Source organism: Rhodnius prolixus, unplaced genomic scaffold (assembly GCF_049639745.1).
Source record: "Rhodnius prolixus isolate KJV_2025 unplaced genomic scaffold, Rpr scaffold_9, whole genome shotgun sequence".
Taxonomy (NCBI): Eukaryota; Metazoa; Arthropoda; class Insecta; order Hemiptera; family Reduviidae; genus Rhodnius; species Rhodnius prolixus.
The window spans coordinates 7266408-7289482 of NW_027411604.1; the positions used below are offsets into that span (position 1 = coordinate 7266408).

A 23075-nucleotide genomic window follows, 5' to 3' on the forward strand; every position below is an offset into this window, starting at 1 on the left:
ACCAGAAAGAAATTAGGCAAACCAATTTTGACACTGCCTTTCTTTCAAGGCTTCATGCCCATATACGGCACATAACGTCTTATGTGCTTGCGATGCGTTCTGGCCTTTTCGGAAATAATATAATAAAATTTGTCTGAAATGCGCGTCTTGTTCTTCCATTTTTAAATTGGATAAAAAGGAAACTAAATGACTTATCGATAAAATTTTTTTTACTAAATTAAAGGCGAAAGTCCTAACAACAAGAAAACAATCCAGCTCAGATGCTTTGATCACGTAAACAAAACAAAAGAATGTGCTAATACCATCTATTGACAAAATCCGCAATGACTTAGTTGCCAACCCATTAGATTAAATACAAAAAATAAATAAATAATAAGCTACGATTTCGTTACAATTACAATATCTTATCTCCTCATTCCGATCCTCTTATCGCTACACGAACTCTACAAACACACATCAACCACTTACAGGACTGGCTTTTCAAATGGAGAATCAAGACTAACGTTACGAAATCAAAGTTTTTGTAGTATTTACTTTCAGACGGAAAATCCTACCTCCCATCATCTTGAACCAACTGTGGACAAAGTACGCTACCTTGGACTGCACCTAGAAGCAAACGGTTGACATGGAATCCCCCGATACTAGACAAGAAATTAACCAATGCTACAAAACTTCTCGCCAGACTACTTGACAAACGTTCGAAACTTAACTTACATAACAAAAGACTCTTATATCTATTGTTACTGCAACCTATTTGGTCATACGGCCATCGAAGTATGGGGGATCGACTAAACCGTTCCAACTCACTACGCCTCCAGACATTACAGTCAATAATACTTCAGAAATCTTCTTAACGCTCCATTCTACGTTTCTAACCTCACTATCCATAATGACCTAACCCTCTCATAGATCACCTATCTTCCTCCACATTACCAGGTAATCCTGGTAAGGATATTGAAGAGAAGATGGCCTCGTGATCTACTCGTTATCGTGAGAGCAAAGCACATTACTGGAATGGTGCCTTCTCCACTCATGATTTTCTTTTATTTCTTTTTTATTTTACTATATTTGCTTGTTGCAACAACCGTTGCAGTGGTAAATCCCAATAAAAGATTAAAAAAAAAAAAAAATTAATTAGTGCTTTCCTACCATTATTAGATATTTTCTTTCATTTATCAGTTCGTACGCGTTCGTACCAAAAATTCTAAATGTCCCACAAGTGTGGTTGTGCGAACGAAATATATTCGAAACGAAAAGTTGCTTAAAGTTCGAATTTTAAACTACGTTAGGATCGTAACTAAGTTAGAAGTCATTTTAGCGATTAAAAGCGGAAGTTAAAAAATTTTTTCCTTTCGTTTAATTTTCTCAAAATGGCTGCAACGAGTTTTTCTATCTATAAACTAGGTATCATTATTAAGTGCACGCAAACAGCTGTGAAAGTTTTATAGGAACAAAACACAGTAAAAACTGAAAACATAGCTTTCCACTATTCGGTATTAAAAACTAGTGTTTGAGTTGGCCCATATTTATTGGAAAAGAAACAGCGCTAGTGTAAAGAGGAAGAAAATAAAGAATTAGGAAGGAAGGAAGAGGTTGGTTGTACGTGCCAAGGGGAGAAATATTCTAGCCAGCAAGGCCGGAAGTAAATAGTGGCACAGTAGTTCTGGGTGTTCAATATTGTTTGGCACTACTAACAGTAGTAGCTCCCTACACCCTGCGGACTGACTCTGTTTTAGTAATGCAGTACTACTAGTTGTGCTCAGTAAATATAGTAAAACTGGTCTACTAAGTACTGCGGAGACTTGTTTATAAAACTTTATCCTCCCTGAGAGAACTTTACTAGTCAAACTTCACAAAATGTGAAAAGTTAATTTGACCCAGAAATTTGAGAATAAGAAAAAAAATAATCCATCATATTCGTATTTGCAGCATAAAACTCTTCGCTTACTCTATCTATATACTCGTAAGTTCGGTTAGAATGGGTGCCGGGTCATGTGGGGATAAAGGGAAATGAGACAGCTGATCTACTGGCCAGGAATGGAGCTAACACTCCTTTCATCGGTCCGGAGCCTGTCCTGGGGATCACGAGAAGAGCTGGGTGAGGTGAGGATTGTTAAACACAGCAAGACTATAATGCCTTGGCTGTGTAAGCAAAAAGCCAAAGAGACCCAGTGTTTGGGTAGGAATCAGATTACTCTGATTACAGGCCTATTCTCGGAGGCATGGTAGGTTCAGGAAACATCTGCACAAGGTGGGGCTTATTAGCTCGGAGCCGTTGTGCAGACTGTGTCAGGAAGAGGAGGAAATGACCTCTCACCTGTTGTTCGATTGTGTTGCGATATCGAGCGGTTGCGCTTTGAAACCTTTGAAACGTTAAGACCAAAGGAGGATTGTAGCGCAAAAAGAACTAGTTGGGAAAGTCCTCAAACTTTTTAGAAGGGGAGGTTTCAACTTCTAGGCTCAAAAGGGGAAGGCATAATAAGCCTCTAGTGACTGCGGTGCCGTGGGGCATTGGTCCCGTCCCATTTCCAATCTTAATCTTATCTAAACAAGGAAAGTAAAGTGCTAGTCAAAAAAAATTAAATATTCGAGCTAAAGGGAATTTCAGAAAAAATATTTTTTCACTGAAATCGGTAAACAATGGGTCCTGTATTATGTTAAATCTAGCAACATTTGTGGTTATCGAATCCCGTAATCGATGTATCACAGTGCAGGATACACTTTGTTGCGAAATTTCATTGTATAAGGGTTAAAAGGTTTTAAAAATGAATAATTTATAATATAGAAAAATTATTCTCATTTCCAATTTACTGAAAATAGAAGACTTCATTATGGCTTACATGCCTCATCTCTTTTCAAAATGGAAAACCCGACTGCCTCTATAGCTACGGTGACTAAAGGACATATCGAAGTAAATAAAATACCTAATAAAATTCGTAAGTTATAACACCGAATGCTCTCACCAACGCCCCAAATATGTCATCCACCAATTAGGGAGTTTAAAAAAATTATCACAAAAATCATTATTGGAATGTCCACCCTCTTGTAGCCGTTCGGTTGGCGACCCACTGCACTACCACGATCATTGTAGCGAGCGACACGATGACCACACTGGTTGTGTTGGCGTACCCGAAACTAACTTGTTCAATATATTATTATTTTTTTAAAAATCTTTTATTGAAATTTGCAACTGCAACAACTATTGCAACAAGCAAATGGGATATAAGATAACTATAAATAATCATGAATATTTATAGGAGAAGACACCCAGTAGCGATTCTCCAATAACGCGCTCTTTCTTACTATACTGCTCTTATTATGAGAGTAGATCGCAGGGCCATCTTCTCTTCTTCAATCTCCTTGGAGGATTACCTGGTATTGCAGAAGATACGTGTTCTATGAGAGGGTTAGGATGCAATATATTATTAAAAATATTTTTTTTAACTTTGCCTCTATTTTACAAAATAAAGGACAATAGGCCTATTTTAGAAAATAAATATAGTTAGAGGGACAGAGCAGTGAAATAGAGGACTGCCCTCTTAAATAAGGGACGTATAAAGGTCACCTCATCTATAGCCGTTTATTAGAGCTCTTTAGGAGCATTGCGGAAAGCTGATTGGGTTGGCATTAGGGAGTAGCCATCCCTAACTGCCAACTTTCCTACGGCTTTTCTTGGAGTGAAAACGAAATTTGAATTATCATCCATCTAGTTTCTTTTAATTTAAGGATGTTTTCCTTCAGAATATCTTGGCAGGACTTTGGGGGAGCTGAGATTGTTGGCATAGGAAGAGGTGTTAACTGAGCACTTCCGCCGCTTTTCCTAGAACTTCCTAAGAGAACTTGGATGAGTGGAATCATCACTGGGAGTGTGCTACAGGATGAAGTGGTCTAAGGAGTATACAGCTCAGTAAGTCTATTTTGGACGTAATGCAATTACATCTCGTTAATAGCAATTAATTAAAAAATTATATAGAGAGAATTCCAAAGCATCAGCAATAAATTGGATTTACTAAAATAAAAAATAAAAATCCATAACCGAAAATAACTGCAATAAAGTGTAATTTCTGAAGATAGTTTTTAATAAACAGAAAACAGCAATGCACCAGATAGAATAGAATATAATGCACCGCAGGTTAAAACAAAAAAAAAAAGGGGATGCGGAACAGTGGTAAACTAGGGAAAATCAATAAATTATTCAGCCCTTAAACGCAGACCGCGCACACGATCAAATAATGGCCACCCCGAAAACAACTAACCACGCTAAGAATTCTAAATAGTTGTTAGTATAACTAGTAAGTCACGGCTAACTCGATTATTTGGATTTTCTGCAACACTATCACATATTACACGGCCCCCGCAGGCATTACACCCAATGAAAAGAGATTTAAACTTTTGTTGTTTTTCTAGTTTAAGCGATATAAATGCATTATTTGTCTCTATCCTTAAACAATTATACGAAATCAAATAACTAGGATGCTGGAAGAAGTGAATTCAATTAAAATTACCATGGAAACAAGGGAAGTTTCAAGTTCAATTATAATAAAGAAGGAAAAGCACTAACGATTTCAGTAGAAAAACAGGAAACTAGATTACTCCGAGTTAGCCACTGCTAACTGGACATAACTTTTTATAACTTTCACACACAAACACACGTGTCTACTCTAACGCACATACACTTGCAGTAAACAGGAAATTAGAACATCCGGTATACTCAAGGTTATTCTCGAATTTTTCGTTCTTTTTTCCTGATTATCAAAGTTCGGGTGTCCAAGGAAATACCGCAAAACGTATAGATTTCTAGACGTCTAGAACGGAAATACACATTTTAAGCACCCTGAGAACCAATAAGTAATTACTGGTGTCTAAGTGCAATACCCTTCAATATTTTAAACAAAATCAGCCAACTGAAAATGAAACTTTTACTGAATTAAATGTTCTTTTTTTTTGGGGGGGGGGTATATCAATTTCCTTGAAAACTGTTCCTACATTTCCTTTAAACATGGTAGTGAAGACTTGGCGGTCGTCAAGAAGGACGTCTTTCCGCCCTTGGAAGTTTTGGGGCTGGAAATGCTGTAACTATTGGGCCAGTATATGTTAGGACGTACACTAGCCTTGTTTAGGGAAAAGACAATCCTCCCAGCGGTCACGACGGAAACTGGTCAGCGGTGTTTTTACTCGGACAACAACTTAATCTCGCTTAATTGGAAGGAACTATTTTGTTGAGACACAAAAGCGCTTCTCTACAAAACCCTCATCTGACCAGAGCTAAGCTATGGTTCCGAAGCGTGGGCGATGACCAAGGCAGATGAACGGGCCCTTTCGCTTTTTGAACGGAAGGTACTTCGTAGAATCTATGGTCCTCTACATGCGATGAGCCGAATTGGAGAATTAGGAAAAATCAAGAATTGTACACTCTGTTTCAAGGATCCTGATATAGTAAAAATAATAAAACTAGGTAGACTACGATGGGCAGGACATGTCGCTAGGATGACATGAAGATGAGATTCCTAAGATGGTGCAGGAAGGAAGCATGCAAGGACCTCGGAGGGTAGGCAGACCTAAGCTGTGCTGGGAGGATAGTGTGGCATCTATGTTAGGATTCCGAAATTGGAGGGCGGCTGCGCGGGCACGTCTTGAGGAGGCCAAGACTCTACATGAGTTGTAGCGCCACTTAAAAAGAAGATATAGGAGGTCGTCAGAATGCATCCTACATTGGGCGAATACTAAGAGACCCCTTTACAAAGACCTGGTGCCTGATACGAGGAAAACAATTTCCCTGTTGTTATAAAAGTTTATAAAGAAAACCTTTAAAACCATTTTTACGGAAAATCCGAGAAGGACTAAAACTTTTAACATCCGGTGGAAGTGTAGATGTTGCACATCAGTTAGCAAGTTAGTAACTGCGAGACAGGAAACACAAGTGAGGTCGAAATCTCTACACCCACCAAATTAATGTTCCTTTGATGATGGAAGAGAAACTGGACAGGGATGCAGTTAAGCATGCGTGCTGCAAGGGATAAAATCTAAGATATTACACAGTACTGAGGAACTAACCACACATTTCCAATCGTTGGGTAAAATTTAAACAGGGCACCATGTTTAATCTTCTTTCTGCTGTTCATAGTTTTAGAGATATTCCGCTTCACTCACCTCTCAGAGATAGGGAGAGGGAGAGAGACCATGCAAAGATAATGAATATTAAGGACATGAGAAAGTAGAAGCGAACATTTTGATCGGTAAAAAAACGAATCTACCGTGAAAACAGTAAAAATAACCAAGGATGTGAAATCTCCATGAAAATTTGTATTATTTTTTCCCCCCTAACCGTGAAAAGTCATGAAAATAAAACAACTTTCATCAATGACCTCCAATCTTCATTCAGTTTTCAACTAACCAATTTATTGTTGAGAAAAATTCAAAAAAAAAGGAGAAGTGCCACTGGAAAATATCTCCATCACAGGCGGGTGAAACTGCCAGGAGTAAGTAAAAAGGAAATTAAGGTGCCATTTCCTGGTAGAAGAAAGTGAAGGTAAGTGCCCCCTCTCTTCCCTCCTTTATGTAGGCTCTCTTAAGACACATGCCAGGTATGTTTGTTTTTGCCCTCTACTTAATAGGTTTTTCACAAATGGAAAATGGAGGAAAAAGGAACCAGTTTTGTTTGTGAACTTTTCCCAGTAATTGCTTTTCAAAAGCACCATTTAAAGATATATACATTCTATGTGAATACTCATCAGACCTTTTGCTACAGAAAAATTATCAAAATTCTAAGTTATATATTTTCTTCCAGTCTCTGAACTTTCCAGAAGAATGATTGAAATACAGGTTATAAGATCTATGAGAATGTAATTTAAATGCTGAGTTTAAATAAAATTATTCAATAGGATGCAAAAATAATTGCCATTTCAGTCGTGATACATTTATTCTGCCGAGCTTTCGACCTAGGGACTAGGTCATCTTCAGGGCTAGCTTACAAAGTAATATTTTACATTACAGGGTTGGTGTGTCTTCTGTCTTGTCTGTTCATGGACCCTTTAATGTAAAAATATTACTTTGTAAACTAGCCCTGAAGATGACCTAGTCCCTAGGTCGAAAGCTCGGCAGAATAAATGTATCACGACTGAAATGGCAATTATTTTTTCATCCTATTAAAACTATGAATCAATCACCAAAAATAAAGAACAACAAAATTATTTAATTATTAATGGAGTCAGAGGACCCAAATTTAGGTCATTTCTGGTAATAACTCAAAAAAGAAAGGAACTATGCACGATAGGAATACTTCTCTTGCGAATAGTAAAGAAAAACTGCTATTCATATCGATGTTGTCTAAGAACTTTAAGCTAGAGTAATCCTTCTCTTCAATACGATTGGAATTTTAAAGATTGTTTTTTAGAAAAAGAACGTTTGGGATAATAAGGAAATGTGATCGACCAAAAACTGCGGACAATTTGTAACAAAAACAGGACGAAGTCCATTAATTTTATCATTGTTTTTATTCTCCCTCTCGCACGCTAGCTGTTTACACAGATATTATTAACAACTTTCATTGTGTCCCATTTCTGTAATAAATTTTGTAAACAAAAATAAAAAAACGTTTGCGATCTCTGGGAAAAAATATTTTTGTCTAATCCAAGTAACCTAACCTAATGGGGGAATATCTAGTGAATTTTCTAAATCAAATTCTCAACCATAGCAGAGACCATAGCGAGGTAACCTTTATGCATTAACCTATTAGTAAACAGTGGCCTTGTATATATTTTAGTAAACATTCAAGTGAATTTTAAATAAGTCAAAATTTCGACAAAATCATGTTACAAAACTCTTTTGGTAGATAAAAATTAATCTTAGAAAGCGTAACGGTGCTACTGAAATATCTCGAGAGTAAAATAAGCAGTTTTTAAGTTCATGATTTGATATTCAAATTTTACAGCTGATATCGAAATGATTTCCAAATCATAATACCCGTAAAGATAAAATAAATAAAAAATAACTTATTGTACAGAACAATATCTGTGTACGAGGTATGGCTATTAAATAATGAGACTGATGCTGCTAAAGAAGAACTACGAGGGTCGTTTGAAAAGTCCGTGCAAAGTCAGAGAGATAGCACCACTGGCGCGTATCGAGGTTATGTTTAGTTAGTAGCATCTCTTGGAAGAACACACACCAAGTTTCAGCCAGATCGGTCTATTTCTTTGTGTTTGGCATTCGTTTGAATCGAGGAAGTCGAGTGATTTTCAAAAAATGGACGAAAAAGAAATTCGTGTGTTGATTAAACACTACTTTATGAAAGGCAAAACGCCTGAGGAGACTAAAGCAGAAGCGTGAGATTGCTAGTGCTGTGGGCATCTCGAATGAACGGGTACATAATATTTTGCATCAACATTTGGACATGACAAAGCTATCGGCAAGATAGGTGCCGCGATTGCTCACGCTTGACCAAAAACGAAATCGTGTGAAGTGTTGCAAGGACGGTTTGCAGCTGTTCCAGAAGAATCCGCAGGACTTTAAGCGTCGTTTCGTCACTGTGGATGAAACATGGATACATCACTACACTTCTGAGACCAAAGAACAATCTAAACAATGGGTTACTTAGAGGGAATCTGCGCCAAAAAAGGCGGAGACCGTTCCTTCGGCCGGTAAGATTATGGCGACTGTCTTTTGGGATTCGAAAGGAATAATCCTCATCGACTATCTGGAAAAGGGTAAAACTATTACAGGTGCATATTATTCATCGTTATTGGACCGTTTGAAAACCGAGCTGCAAGAAAAACGCCCACGATTGGCCCACAAAAAAGTCCTTTTCCATCATGACAACGCACCAGCTCACACCTCAGCAGTTGTGGTCGCAAAATTAATGGAAATAGGGTTCCAACTCGTTTCACATCCCCCCTATTCTCCAGACTTGGCTCCCTCGGACTACTATTTGTTCCCCAATATGAAGAAATGGCTGGCGGGAAAAAGATTTTATTCAAACGAGGAGGTGATTGCAGAAACGAATGGCTATTTTTCAGACTTGGACAAATCCTATTATTCGGAAGGGATCAACAAACTAGAGCAGCGTTGGACGAAGTGTATAAGCCTAAAAGGAGACTATGTTGAAAAATAAAAAAGGTTTACCCCAAAAAATTAAGTAGTTTTTATTTTTGCACGGACTTTTCAAACGACCCTCGTATGCATGCGCCAAATCCTAACGACCGACAGCTGTGCAGCGTAAAGCTTTCTCTTTCAATTGCAGCGTCTCACGTGTTTGTAGAGAAATCTGTCTGACCGGAACCTGACGTGTTTGTGTAAGAGGTGCTAGTTTCGTTTTGCCGAAAACATGATACCACACATTGTAGTAGAGCAACGAATTGTCGTGAAATTTCACATGAAACTTGGTGAAACCGCTACTGAAACTTATCTTTTATTAAAAGAGGTTTATGGCGATGAATCACTTGCGCAAGTTTATGAGTGGTTCAAGCGTTTCCAAGATGAACCGAGAGAGGTAGGGGAGGGGTGTATATTGAAAGTGATAATAACTAAATATCTATAAATTTAAAATAAAATGTTTTACAGCAATAGTCTCGTTACTTAATAGCCACACCTTGTACAGTAAGGTTTTAACATCAATACAGTGTCACAGCTGCAAGAAACTGTGTTTAACTGTAGGTTTTGCATACAGTTATACTATCAGCAATAGAGTGTAGAAAACCAAGTATTACACACCACTACAACAACTGACCGGCAGCTAGTTAATTTGGAAATTATAACTTGCCTGGCATAAATGGTAAATGAGTTATGCGTTTACTCTAAAACCAAATATTCAAAACGTTGAGTGATAAATGACGAGACCTAATAACAAGACAAGAAGTTACACACAAAACTTTTCCGGTCTGAAAATCAAAAATCCGTACGATCACATAAAACTTCCTGTAACAAGCGGTAAAAGTAAAAAAGCAACACCTTTCAAATTTAAGCAAAACAAAAAATTATTATAGACTAATTAAACATTTGTCGTGATGGTTAGTTCATAATTTGTTTTCTCTTTTCAAGGTAATTTATTCAAAAAACAAAAAAACCTAGCGCGTAACGCATAATTTAAAGATAGCGGTAACATACGGTGTGAATATTACTAGGCGCATGCGTACAATGGTTAAAAAAAATGAGGTAAGCTCATTTTTGAACCGTCTGCGTGTGAACAGTGCGTGCGAACCACTGACAAAACACGGAACCTGTGAATGAATATTCTACCAGAATGTGATGAGAGAAATACAATGAACAATTGAAAGCCGGTGACGTATACAAAATGAAAGGTAAGAAAGTGGAATAAAGAAATATGCCGCCGTCTTGCTAATAATATCGCTGGAAGATGTAGAGAGGAGGATAAGCAATGCTGCAAGGTTACACACACACACACACTCTCAGAATGGTATAATAAGCAAGTTTTGTAGACCGACAAAGTGAATGTGTACAGACAGACAGATGGATAGACAAACTGTCAAGTGAAAAGGGAGGAGCAGATAAGTAAGAGATGTGAACTGTTAGCTTAAACTTCAAATAACTACAAGCCCAACAATTTCCATGTATTTAAATAAAAGGGAACTATTTATGTAGATGAGTTCTTGTAATATACGAGACAGAAAACTAATGGCCTGAAATGTCAATCAACTATTTGCTATTTATACTACACCACTACAGGAGATACCGATCTCTTATTTCAAGATCTAATTGTTGTGACACTCAAGACAGGGATAATTACCATGGTAACCGGGCATTGACTTGGAAGTGTACATGCGTGACTAGGATAATAACTTATTAAATAAAGAAAGAGATCCACGTTTTAGCAAAAAAACCGGATATTTGGATACAGAGAACCGGATATTTCTAGCGTTTTAGTTTAGAAAAGTTGGAGAAAAAAAAAGGAAATTCATTTTCAAAATTGATTTTTGTGGGAACTTCCGTTGTGTAAGAGAAAATTTCAAAAATTAAATATCATTTAAATCAAATACCCATCTTTGGCCTAAGTAAGTAAACTTCGCAAACTCTAATTTTGGTTGTTTGTAAAATTTTTGCACTTTAAAACTTATTTTTGGAATTAATTTTTAAACAATATTTAACCTCTTGCGCTATTTTGGCGTGCAATGGTACGTCTTTTAATAATTTTCTCCTATACTGAAAATAACGAGCATCGCACATCTACTAAATTTTCTGAGATACTGTACTACTTGCTACATTTTAATATTTTTCGTGTTGGTAATACTGTACTAAACTCATAACTAAAGACCGTTATTCAAATGTGAAATTAGTGCAATTACACGAGAACTGCAGTCAGAAATATGCCCTATATACAAGAAAGGTGACGCGTTGGCCTGTGGTAATTATAGAGCATTTCCCTGATCCCATGTGCTTACAAGATTCTTTCTAACATCCTGTTCCAGAGGCTCTTGCTGTTTGCAGGACGAGAGATCGGCAAATATCAGTGTGGCTTCCCTAGAGGAAAGTCAACAATTGACCAGATCTTCTCCCTGAGAATGACGCTCGAAAAGGCTGCGGAATACAACTTTAAAACACACCACCTGTTTATAGACTTTCAATCCGCATATGACAGCATTGATAGAGAACAGCTTTACAGCGCCATGATGAAAATGAATATTCCTGCTAAGCTAGTCCGCCTCATAAGGATGACAATGTAGGGGGCAGAGTTTTTTGTGTGCGTGCAGGCAGATCTGTCGGAAAAATTTATGCCAAATAAGGGACTGTGACAAGGGAATGCCCTAGGCTGCCTTTTATTTAACCAGGCGTTGGAGAAGGCTGTGAGGGACTCTGGTATTCAAGCTAGTGGTACGCTACTAAATAAGACTGTCCAGCTGCTTGCATACGCTGACGATATCGATATTATAGCAAGATCGATGAATGCCATGAAAGAAGCCTTCCTGGCGCTAGAAATGGCAGCCAGAAGGTTAGGCTTGGTAGTTAATAAAGGAAAGACCAAATATATGTGTACGGGATATAGCTCTACCATCCAGGAACAGCAACTGACGATTGCGCACTACAAATTCGAGAGGGTTAACGAGTTTGGCTATCTAGGGTCCCTGGTTAGTAGTGAAAATCAAGAGAGTCTGGAAGTTAAAACAAGAATTATGGCCGCAAATAGGTGCTATTTTCGCCTAGTAAAGTACATCAAAAGCAAGCTTATCTCCCGCAGCACGAAAATTCAAATGTATAAGACGTTGATCCGGCCGGTGCTTACGAACAGGCTCCGAAGCATGGACCATGTCAAAAGTAGATGAGAGGTCCTTGGCAGTATTCGAGCGGAAGGTTCTCCGTAGAATTTATGGCCCTGTACGTGATGGACAGAATGCTTTGTTCAAGGAACCGGATATCGTCAAAATTGTAAAACTCAGAAGACTGCGATGGGCAGGGCACGTGGCAAGGATGGGGGATGAAGAAATGCCCAAAAAAATTATGGATGTTAGTGCATAAGGTCCCAGGAGGGTAGGCAGGCCAAGAACACGATGGCAGGACAATGTGGCAAGAGATGCTTTGGCAATGCTTGGATTCCGTAACTGGAGGGCGGCTGCGCAGGGAAGAGACGCATGGTGGGCACGTCTTGAGGAGGCCAAGACTCTTCATGAGTTGTAGTGCCATTTAAGAAGAAGACACAGACTGGCCTTTTTTATTTAGTCATAGATATTAGATTTATAACAGTATAATAAATTAAAACCTGGTCAGTATAATAATAGTTTCATTGTTATTTTTAGTAAGTATTATCCTTATTCAGATCCCTAAAATGGGATAATGATAGTGAAGGTAGTGGATATTATTCGACCACTCTCGAAAAGAAAGCGAGGATGAGGAGACTGGTGGTGAATCTAGCGATATTGTTTGCTCATTTCGGGGAAAAAAATCTAGAATTTCAGACGAAGAAGAAGGAACTGTTTGGGTGTGGAAAAATAGACCAAATAATAATAAAGTATGGCATTTCTCGAGAATTTATGGAATAGAGAAATGAACGCTTGAAGTTATGGGTCAAAAATGTTACACCATTACCAAGTAGTCAATGCTATATTGAAAGCATATTTTGCTCTTTTTTCCAAGTGGGATGGGCACACATTTTTGCTGATTAATTAATAACTGAAAATTATAAATAATAATTATTTCAAGTTAAAGACAATTTACGTCACAATTACAAGATCAACCAATTTTCTGTGTATATTTTCTCTTTTATGAGACTTTTTCAAAATGGCCTCACAGTAATTTGGGAAAAATTTATTTACGTATTTACCTTACATACACGTAGATCTATAATCATTTTGCTGGGTAAATACGTTTTAGGGCAGTTCACGAGCAGAAAATTATGACTTCTCTCTGATTTCAGTGTAATGAACGTTTTTACGAACTTAAATTAATAATTAAAAGACATTAAGATTCAAATTTTAAGAAAATTGTTGAGTAAATGGACCGCACTAATAGCAAAATAGAATAAAATCTAAGAAATACAAATACAGATCAGATCACAAAACGGAATAGTAACTGAAAGTAGAACAACTGAACTGAATAATAAACTATGACAAAGGATCGTAAAATACAATATAATATTTTATTAACTCATTAATGTGGAAAAGTGAAGCAATTAATCTGTTACCAATAAAAATTAAATCATGCTAAACATTTTGTGTAAAACAATAAAAAAAAAAAGCAACATTTTCCTTAACTACTAGAGGTGACACGGTAAAAATAAAAATTACGCCAGAATGGAATAAAATTAAATTTAGGATTTAGGGTTGAGAAGATAGAAGGCAGATCCACTTAAGTAGTTTAAATTACCTTTACCTTAAGGAGGGAATATCAATAAATCCAATTTCACTGGCACCAACAGCTCTACTAAACCAAATCTATCCAATAAGATGACTTGATCGAATACAAAATATGTAAACGAGAGAGGAAATTATGGAACCAGAGAAATCTGAAGTACTGTAAATAGGGTTTTCTTATTCAAGAAAAACAAATTGAAATTTAAAAGAAAAATTATTGAAATTCCATTTAGAATTAGCCCCGATCCTTTTTGGAGTACTGTCCAAAAGTTTAAGTATCACAGAAAAATCCTTCAAGTAATAAAATAAAATCTAAATGCATGTAATGAAAATGAGAAGGGATTTTCGAGAGAAAATTAAAAACAAAAAAAGGGGAAAACATCTACTCAATAAAGTGGTTTTTTCCGATTGGGAATTTTCTCCAACTTCATATTAACTCACAAAAATACAAGTTCAGAGAGCAGTATTTTCTTTTAAATATCTGACTTTAGGACTCTAAAACTTTTATTTACAAAGAACAATCAACATTGATTGTTCCAGAGCAGTGGTTCCCAAAGGGGTCCCCCGGTATCATTCAGGGGGTCCGTGGAAAATTAAGATTGATTTGGGGGTCCCTGAACAACGTCAGGGGGTCCGCGCAAGGTTCAATATAAAATAATAAAACTGTGATCCATTTTTATTATTATGTAAATTAGAGACTAACAAGATGACCAATTAAATTTAATCAAAACTAAAAGCGTTATATCTGCGTTTGTTGCGAAACTTTTTCTGTAAAAACAAAACTTGGGAAGAGGAGAACGTTCTCAGTTTCCAGATCTTTCGAAATTGCAAAATAGAGATGAAGATTTGCTTGCTCACTGTTGAACAATTAACGGCTCTTCATGCAGACCTGAACCAAAGATTTGAAGACATTCTTCACTTGGACATTCCCGATTGGGTGTTGAGCCCCTTTTTGCGCGTGGACAAACTCAGATCCCAAAACACAGATGGATCCATACTAATACAGGAACAGCTTATTGAAATATCCAAAAATGAGGAACTTAAACCAATGTTTGAACCACAAATTCTGGTTACAAAAACAGATCCCAATTTTATATCCTGCATTATGGGTTATTGTACAGAAGTTGTTGACTGCTTTCCCGTCTTCCTGTTTGGTAGAACTTGGATTCAGAGCCGTTATGAACCTCATCACAAAAAAAAAGAAATCGACTAGAAATTAGTACTCGTGGGGATTTGCGGTCGCTACTGAGAAACATTGAGCCGGATGTACACTCATATCATCTCATCACGTTCATCCAAATTATTAATTTTTTTTTTATTTTATTTTAAACAAAATTTATAATTTCAATAAATACTTCAACAATTTTTTTTTTAATTTGTAATTTTTATACTATGCATTTATGTAGCATTTTTACTTGGGAGTCCGTGGGCTAGTGTTTACTACAAAAAGGGGTCCATGGGCATGTTTTTACTATATAAAGGGGTCCATGGGTCAAAAAAGTTTGGGAACCATTGGTTTAGAGTGATTGCAATATTAGCCTTATCTACGTGGACAGTCTTTTTCTTTAGAGGAATTCTCATACACAGGAGGCTAAAAAAACGTTCATTTTAAGGTTAAAACTGAAAATCGCAGAATTTAAACTTGTAAGCGGAAGTAAGAGAGAAAAAAAATGCTGAAATTAAGTTTGAAGTTATGCTGTGAGGGAACTTAAGCTCCAAACTACCCGTATTGAAGGAGTAAACTTTTAAGCCTTAAAGGTGGGTAAATGATGAAATAAGCGAGCAGTTAGAGAAGTAAAGCATTTAATAAATTATATTACTTAAGGGTATATAGATGTGACGCCATCTCCAACTTCGCACGCACGAATAGAGTACTTAGAACCCACTTACACCGGAAACAACTTGTGGCTTACATGATATCACTCGTACTATGGCTTACTACCCACACTACCACTTCATAATATCCTCCCGCCTTTGCTCTACCAACCAAAACTCTCTCTCTCCAGAGCTTATGTCATGGCACACCTAAAATCAATTTCCGCTTTGAAAATTAACTCCAAGTCAAGTTTTACCGCAAGACCGCAACTAGATTCTCATAGAATCTCAATTGACAAGTGCCATACACATACATCATACTGTGTCCACATAAAGGAAGTTTCCTTTAACAGTAGACGAAATCGATAGTTTCCATATTTCTCATATTCACCCATATTACTTTATGTAACTATATTTAATATTAATAATAATTATTACAATATACTTCGATTTGTAAACAAAAAAACAATTAATTATAAGAATTAGGAAAGGCTTAGCTCAGTGGCCGGCGAATACTGGATTCCAACAAGGAGATCCTGTTTTCGAATCCAGCTGCTGGCTCTTAGATGTTATCTTCCTAGGAGCTTCTTATAGCTCACTGGCGATAGGTAAGTGTTTTATGCAAGGTGATTTCAGTGTCCGGATACCGGCAGTAAACTAAAAAAAAACTGCGACAGGCAGAAAGAAAACATAGAAGCAGAAATTTTAAGCGAAGCTTTTTAATACTAAAATACGAAATGAATGTAGTGGACAGCATGAAAGGAATCCATAACCCAGTCCATAAACAAGACACTTTGTCTAGTCAAAAACTACAAGAAATCTTCTTTAAAGAAGTAACGTTTACCCAAGTGAATAATAGAAACTCTACAAGAGATGTTACAAAACCTCTTCAGCATTATCTAACATGGGATGAAAAGTCCCGGGCCTAACACACAGATGGCGCTAGTTCTATTGCATTCACCTCTTTTCCAGTTAGTACTAACCTTCAAAAGACAGCTGTTAAAATTTCATGATATTCTATTCATTAGCTTGTGAGTTATTGCGCTAAGAGTGACGCTCCTTTTGTTATTTTCAAAACAATGGACCAAAAACAATTTCGTGTTTTAATTATACACTGCTTCTTGTTGGGAAAAAATACCGTTCAAACGAAGCAATGGCTTGAAAAGTGTTATGGGGACTCTGCTCCATCAGAAACAAAAACAAAACGTTGGTTTACTGACTTCAAACGTGTTCGTAGAGACACCGATGATGCAGAACGCAGTGGACGTCCAAATGAGGCGATAACACCAGAAAATATAAAAAAAATCCACAAAATCGTTATGAATGATCGAAAAGTGAAGTTGCGGTGAGTTAGCTGACATCGTAAAGATATCAAAACAACGTGTTGCTTTTATATTGCATGAGCATTTGACTATGAGAAAGCTCTGTTGAAAGTGGGTGCCCCGTTTGCTCACTGTTGACCAAAAACCAGAACGTGTTGATGATTCTGAGCAGTGTTTGGCCATGTTTAAATGTAACAAACCGGAATTTTTGCGTCGATATGTGACAATGGATGAAACATGGATCCATCACTTCACTCCGGAATCAAAACGATCGTCATCTGAGTGGACAGCAACTGGTGAACCTCGACCAAAGCGGCCGAAAGCACAACAATCGGCTGGAAAGGTTATGGCCTCGGTATTTTAGGATGTGCGTGGTGTAATATTCATCGACTATCTTGAGAAGGGAAATACCATCAACAGTGAATATTATATAGCGTTATTGGAGCGTTTAAAGGCCGAAATTGCATAGAAACGACCGCATATGGCAAAGAAAAAAAATTTTGTTTCATCAAGACAACGCACCGTGTCACAAGTCAATCAAAACAATGGCAAAACTACATGAATTGAACTTCGAATTCACTCCCACATCCACCGTATTCGCCAGATTTGGCTCCCAGCGACTACTGGCTGTTCGCAGACCTAAAAAAAATGCTCGCCGGTAAGAAATTTCACTCGAATGAAGAGGTTATCGCTGAAACGTAAGGCCTATTTTGAGGCAAAAGATAAATCGTTCTACAAAAGTGGTACTGAAATGTTAGAGCGGCGCTGGAATGATAAGTACAGAGGGAACATTTTACTTGAATTCATTTTAATCTAACAAGAAAGAATTCAATTTAAAAACGATAATTTCTTCTAATTATCGAACAATCACTCCAATTATATTCTAGAGTACTCAGCAATTAGTAGAAAAGAAAACTGATTAAAAGATGAAGTTCTTGAGTGTAATGCTATGATAGAATAGTTCATAAAAAATAATAATGGCCAGCCATTGTCTTCCCGAAAATAAATTAACTATTTTCACAAAACAACGCCCACTTCAGACGATTAAGTTCACATATATGTAGATAGAAATGCATACAAAATCTAAAAGAAGTGACATTCGATTTGGCATCACATACACTTGTAAATAATTTTTAAAGACATTTTTTACAAAAATCACTTGACTACTTACTTCTACAAAGTACGAAATCTCGGAAACTGCTCACTTACCTAAAAATAGAGAAAAAAAGATTAGAAATACAAAATTATATTCAAAACAAATGATAAGTATCTTACTGCTACTGGAGAGAACAAAAAGAATTACTTTAAGAATTTCCTTTCAATTTAGTTTTAATTTACACAAAGAAGTGAGAATAAAATAAAATTTTACAAAATCTTAGCAGTAATGTGCCAAAAATTATGCGTATAACCTTACAGAATGCAATTAAAGGAATGTGTAAATTACAGTTTTGAAATTCTTTACACCAACCATAACTTGTAATAGTTCAATTAATAGTGCGGACTAATTGTACATTTTACCTTTTTCAGTTTTAGTAGCATTCAAATCTATTTATCACCTAATAACTACAATAAAATTGCTGAAATAAATTTAATAAAGGTGCTAGAACAGAAAGATAGAAAAAAGTGACAACTTCAAAATGCAGTTAAAGCAATGAGTTTAATCAAATCTTAAATTTTTCTTATAAAATTAAATTACTGTTGCAAATAATCTATAAAACAGAAATTATCCAATTTATTTGAGTATAAAATATTTTTAATAAATAGTTTTCCTGAAAGTGTAATAGTTTATTTTAAGTACATATAGTGAAATTATAAGTGCTGCAAGTTCCTACAGAGAGCTCTGAGTGTAATGTGAAATGGCCCCAAGCGGCCATTATTGAAATCATTGTAAAGAAAATTTTAAGCTAATAACTAAAATTAAATTACATTACATCCATGTTATTTCACAATGGTTTGATCTTAAAAAAAAAATTACTTCGAGTAGAAAATATAAATAGAACTTTCTTTACTTCTATTTTATCATTAAAATTGATTGTCCTTAAAAAAAGGCACCATCAATCTGCTTTCAAATAAGTACCTGAATCGAAAGAACCAATTTTCAAATATTATTCGTCAAATTAATGAATTGTTTTTTTGTATTTACCTTATATATTGATGCAAATAATCTAAATAAAACAGAGATTTCAAACCAACTAGCTTGCACAAACAAATCACTAAACGAACTTCTAACAGCAATACATATATTAAATAAAAGCCCCAACAATTTAGAAGCAACAAATATCACTAATTGTTTCTATTAGTTATTTCACAGTTTTTATCACAACTAAAACATAACTATCACAAAGAATTATAAAATAAAACACCTTTTAAATTTACACAATTAACAACAGCGCCCTTGAACTGGAAACTAGAATTAATGGAAGAGCAATCAAGTAATGCCAACTTGATCTTATGAAATTGCCCAACCATTGCACAGTTAATGAACTTATATTTATATAAAATGTAACGTATATATACAATATAAATATATACATATTAAATTAAATATTATTTTTAAGCGTAAAAAGGATTATGTGCCCAATAACAATAGCCATATTTAATGATCAATTTATAAGTCAATGAATAATTCTAACACACTTCTAAAACAATCAAGAATTGAATTATGTACCATCCTGCTTAGCTGCAATAATTTTTGTATTCCTTTCAGGTGGCCTTTATATTATTAGGTATTAATTATTAAGTAAAAAGAAAAGTATCTGCCACAGAAATGTTAGAGGGTTTTCAAACCGGTAATTTCTTCTTTTTTGGGGGGTTTATTATTAGAATTCGAACAGAAACTACCAGACAAGAGCCATATAATCTTGAAAAGAAACCTATTAATACCTGGAACTTGATTCTACGGGAACTCCGGATGATGTTATTTCTTATTTCTATCAGTATAAAGAAAACTTTTAGTTTAAAAAGATTGCGGAATGTGCTAAAAGAAAGTCACTGAATTTTCTATTTTTATTTTATACTCTACGATTGATTTACTATTGACCTAAATTTTCTTCACATATCAAACACTGCAAATACATTTTTCAGGAATTTTCTTTTTTGATTGCGAACTAGGAAGGGTTAAAATAAGAAATAAAATAAAAAATGGGCAACTTCAATAATGTTACCAACAATCTTGATTCCATACTAGAGCTTAATCACTAGAAACTATAGCTTTTTTAATAATTACCTAATTTTCCTGGGAGGCTAAAATTGGCAGCTGGAAGATCCTTTCTTGGCAAAGCAACTAAAAATAAATAAAAAAAAAAGTTACTTAGAAGTATAATTTAGAATTTTTCAGTTAGGTATGGCAGATTGCGACTAGTCAAAAGTATTTTTCTTAACATTTCAATAAACACTGTCATTTTTGACAAGTTGAAGATAAAAAAAATGAAAAATTATGTTTATTTGTATTGAAATAAATACTGGCGGTTCTTTATTTAAAATTCGATAGGCGATTACGATGAATGAGAATAACAAACAGCGGCCAAAAAAGAGTAGAATACATTAGCACAACGTTAGCCAACAAAACGATTGAATAAGTATATTCACATAGCAGTGAAGCATCTCCATAAATAATATTGGACCCAATTACAATATCCACACAGACGAATGTGGCTACCGGCTACCATGAGCGTCGCAGTAAATAAGCTATGACTGATTTATGCGCTTACAAGGTGAAGGTTTTGCTTCCAGATACGCTCTCCTCCAGACTGGCAGGACAGTAACGCCCAGGGCAACCTCTTCCTTTATTAAACTCAATCACAACACTGATATAGCGATTGTATATTACAAACTTACAACTCGCACGACGTTAAACAGGATCCTGAGGTCTCCTTTATTCGGCCTCTTACAAATTCTTAATTCTAGTACTAGCAATTTCTGCTGGCTACTTGTCAATTTTTTTTTTTTTGCATTCAACATATAGCAAAGGCAGTTAATATTAGTAATAATTTAGTTGAATCACATGAAATTAACTATCATCAAACAATATAAAATATTGTATAACAGTTTTGAACATGGTCACTATTTCCTAAAGAATAGTAACTGAAGTCTGACTCTCAGAGTCAACTTAGCAGAAAAAGTAAAATTAGCAGACTACTTCCGACTTTTCCACTAGTTTTTACTTCTTGTTTGCCAAAATAGATCAACCAAAGATGTACAATCTAGCATTGCCCTTAATATTATATATCTAATGCTGAAACAGCTACGTTCCAGTGAAATTAAAAGAAGCTTTACCCTTTTTCCTCTACTTTTTACTTCTTATTTTTCAAAATAGGTCAACCCAAGATGTACAATCTACAATTTCCCTTAATATTCAATATCAAATTTAGAAAGAGAGCATTCCAGTGAAATTAGGTGACTATTTCCCTTTTTTTTAATGGTATTTACTTCTGGTCTTTCAAAATAGATCGAACCAAGATGTTCAATCTAGCATTGCCCTTAATATTAATTTGAAATGCAGAAACAGCTGCATTACAGTGAAATTAAAGGAAGATTTTACTTTTTCCACTAGTTTTTACTTCTTGTTTGTCAAATAGATCGACCCAAGATGTACAATCTAACATTGCCCTTATTATTAACTACCAAATGCAGAAACAGCAGCATTACAGTGAAATTAAAGGAAGATTTCTACTTTTTCCACTAGTTTTTTAATTCTTGTTTTTCAAAATAGATAAACCAAAGAGTTTCAATCTAGCATTGCCCTTAATATTAACTACCTAACGAAGAAAGAACAGCATTCCAGTAAAATTAAAGGAACATTTCTACTTTTTCCACTACTTTTTACTTCTTATTTTTCAAAATAGGTCGACCCAAGATGTACAATCTATCATTGCTCTTAATATTCAATATCAAATTCAGAAACAGCTAGATTCCAGTGAAATTAGGAGACTATTTCCACTTTTTCTAATGGTTTTAACATCTTCTCTTTCAAAATATGTCAACCAAAGATGTACTATCTACTATTGCCCTTAATATTCAATATCAAATGCAGAAACAGCAGCATTCCAGTGAAATTAGGAGCCTATTTCCACTTTTTCCCGTAGTTTTTACTTCTTCCTTTTTAAAATAGATCAACTCCAGATGTACAGTCTAACATTGGCCTTAATATTAAATATGAAATGCAGAAACAGCTTTATTCCAATGAAAATAGGAGACTATTTCCACTTTTTCAAATAGTTTTAACTTCTTGTGTGTCAAAATATGTCGACCCAAGATGTACTATCAACCATTGCCCTTAATATTCAATATCAAATGCAGAAACAGCAGCATTCCAGTGAAATTAGGAGCCTATTTCCACTTTTTCTAATGGTTTTAACTTCTTGTCTTTCAAAATAGATCGACCCAATATGTTCAATCTAGCAGTGCCCTTAATATTAACTATCAAATGCAGAAACAGCTGCATTCCAGTGAAATTAAAGGAATATATCTACTTTTTCCACTAGTTTTTACTTCTTGTTTGTCCAATAGATCGACCAAAGATGTACAATCTAACATTGCCCTTATTATTAACTACCAAATGCAGAAACAGCAGCATTACAGTGAAATTAAAGGAAGATTTCCACTTTTTCCCGTAGTTTTTACTTTTTCCTTTACAAAATAGATCAACTCCAGATGTACAGTCTAACATTGGCCTTAATATTAAATATGAAATGCCGAAACAGCTAGATTCCAGTGAAATTAGGAGACTATTTCCACTATTTCTAATGGTTTTTACTTCTTGTTTGTCAAAATAGATCGGCCCAAGATGTTCAATCTAGTATTTCCCTTAATATTAACTATCAAATGCAGAAACAGCTGCATTCCAGTGAAATTAAAGGAAGATTTCTACTTTTTCCACTAATTTTTACTTCTTGTTTGTCAAAATAGGTCGACCCAAGATATACAATCTAGCATTGCTCTTAATATTTACTATCTAATGCAGAAAACGCATCATTCCTGTAAATTGAAGGAAGATTTTTACTTTTTCCACTAGTTTTTACTTCTTGTTTTTCAAAATAGATAGATCAAAGATGTACAACCGTGCATTGCCCTTAATATTAATTATCAGATGCACAAACTGCAGCCAGCTATTGAAATTAGGAAAATATTTCCACATTTTCCG

General features: G+C 35.5%; 1 protein-coding gene across 4 annotated transcripts in view; it reads right to left on the reverse strand.

The window, feature by feature from the left end:
- Tpst (tyrosylprotein sulfotransferase) overlaps positions 1 to 23075 on the reverse strand; it is a 332855-nt gene that overhangs the window by 278890 nt on the left and 30890 nt on the right. The window contains exon 4 of one of the 4 annotated variants that reach the window (XM_074128990.1): positions 20160 to 20216. The exons of 1 other annotated variant lie outside the window; for it this stretch is intronic. Coding sequence is in view for 1 of the 3 variants with exons in the window: in XM_074128984.1 (XP_073985085.1) it covers positions 13268 to 13294 (27 nt within the window). In the remaining 2 variants the exon portion in view is untranslated. Of the gene's footprint in view, positions 1 to 13267; positions 13310 to 19076; positions 19340 to 20159; positions 20217 to 23075 lie in introns of those variants that run through there. 2 more of the 4 variants (XM_074128995.1, XM_074128984.1) reach the window with 2 other exon arrangements.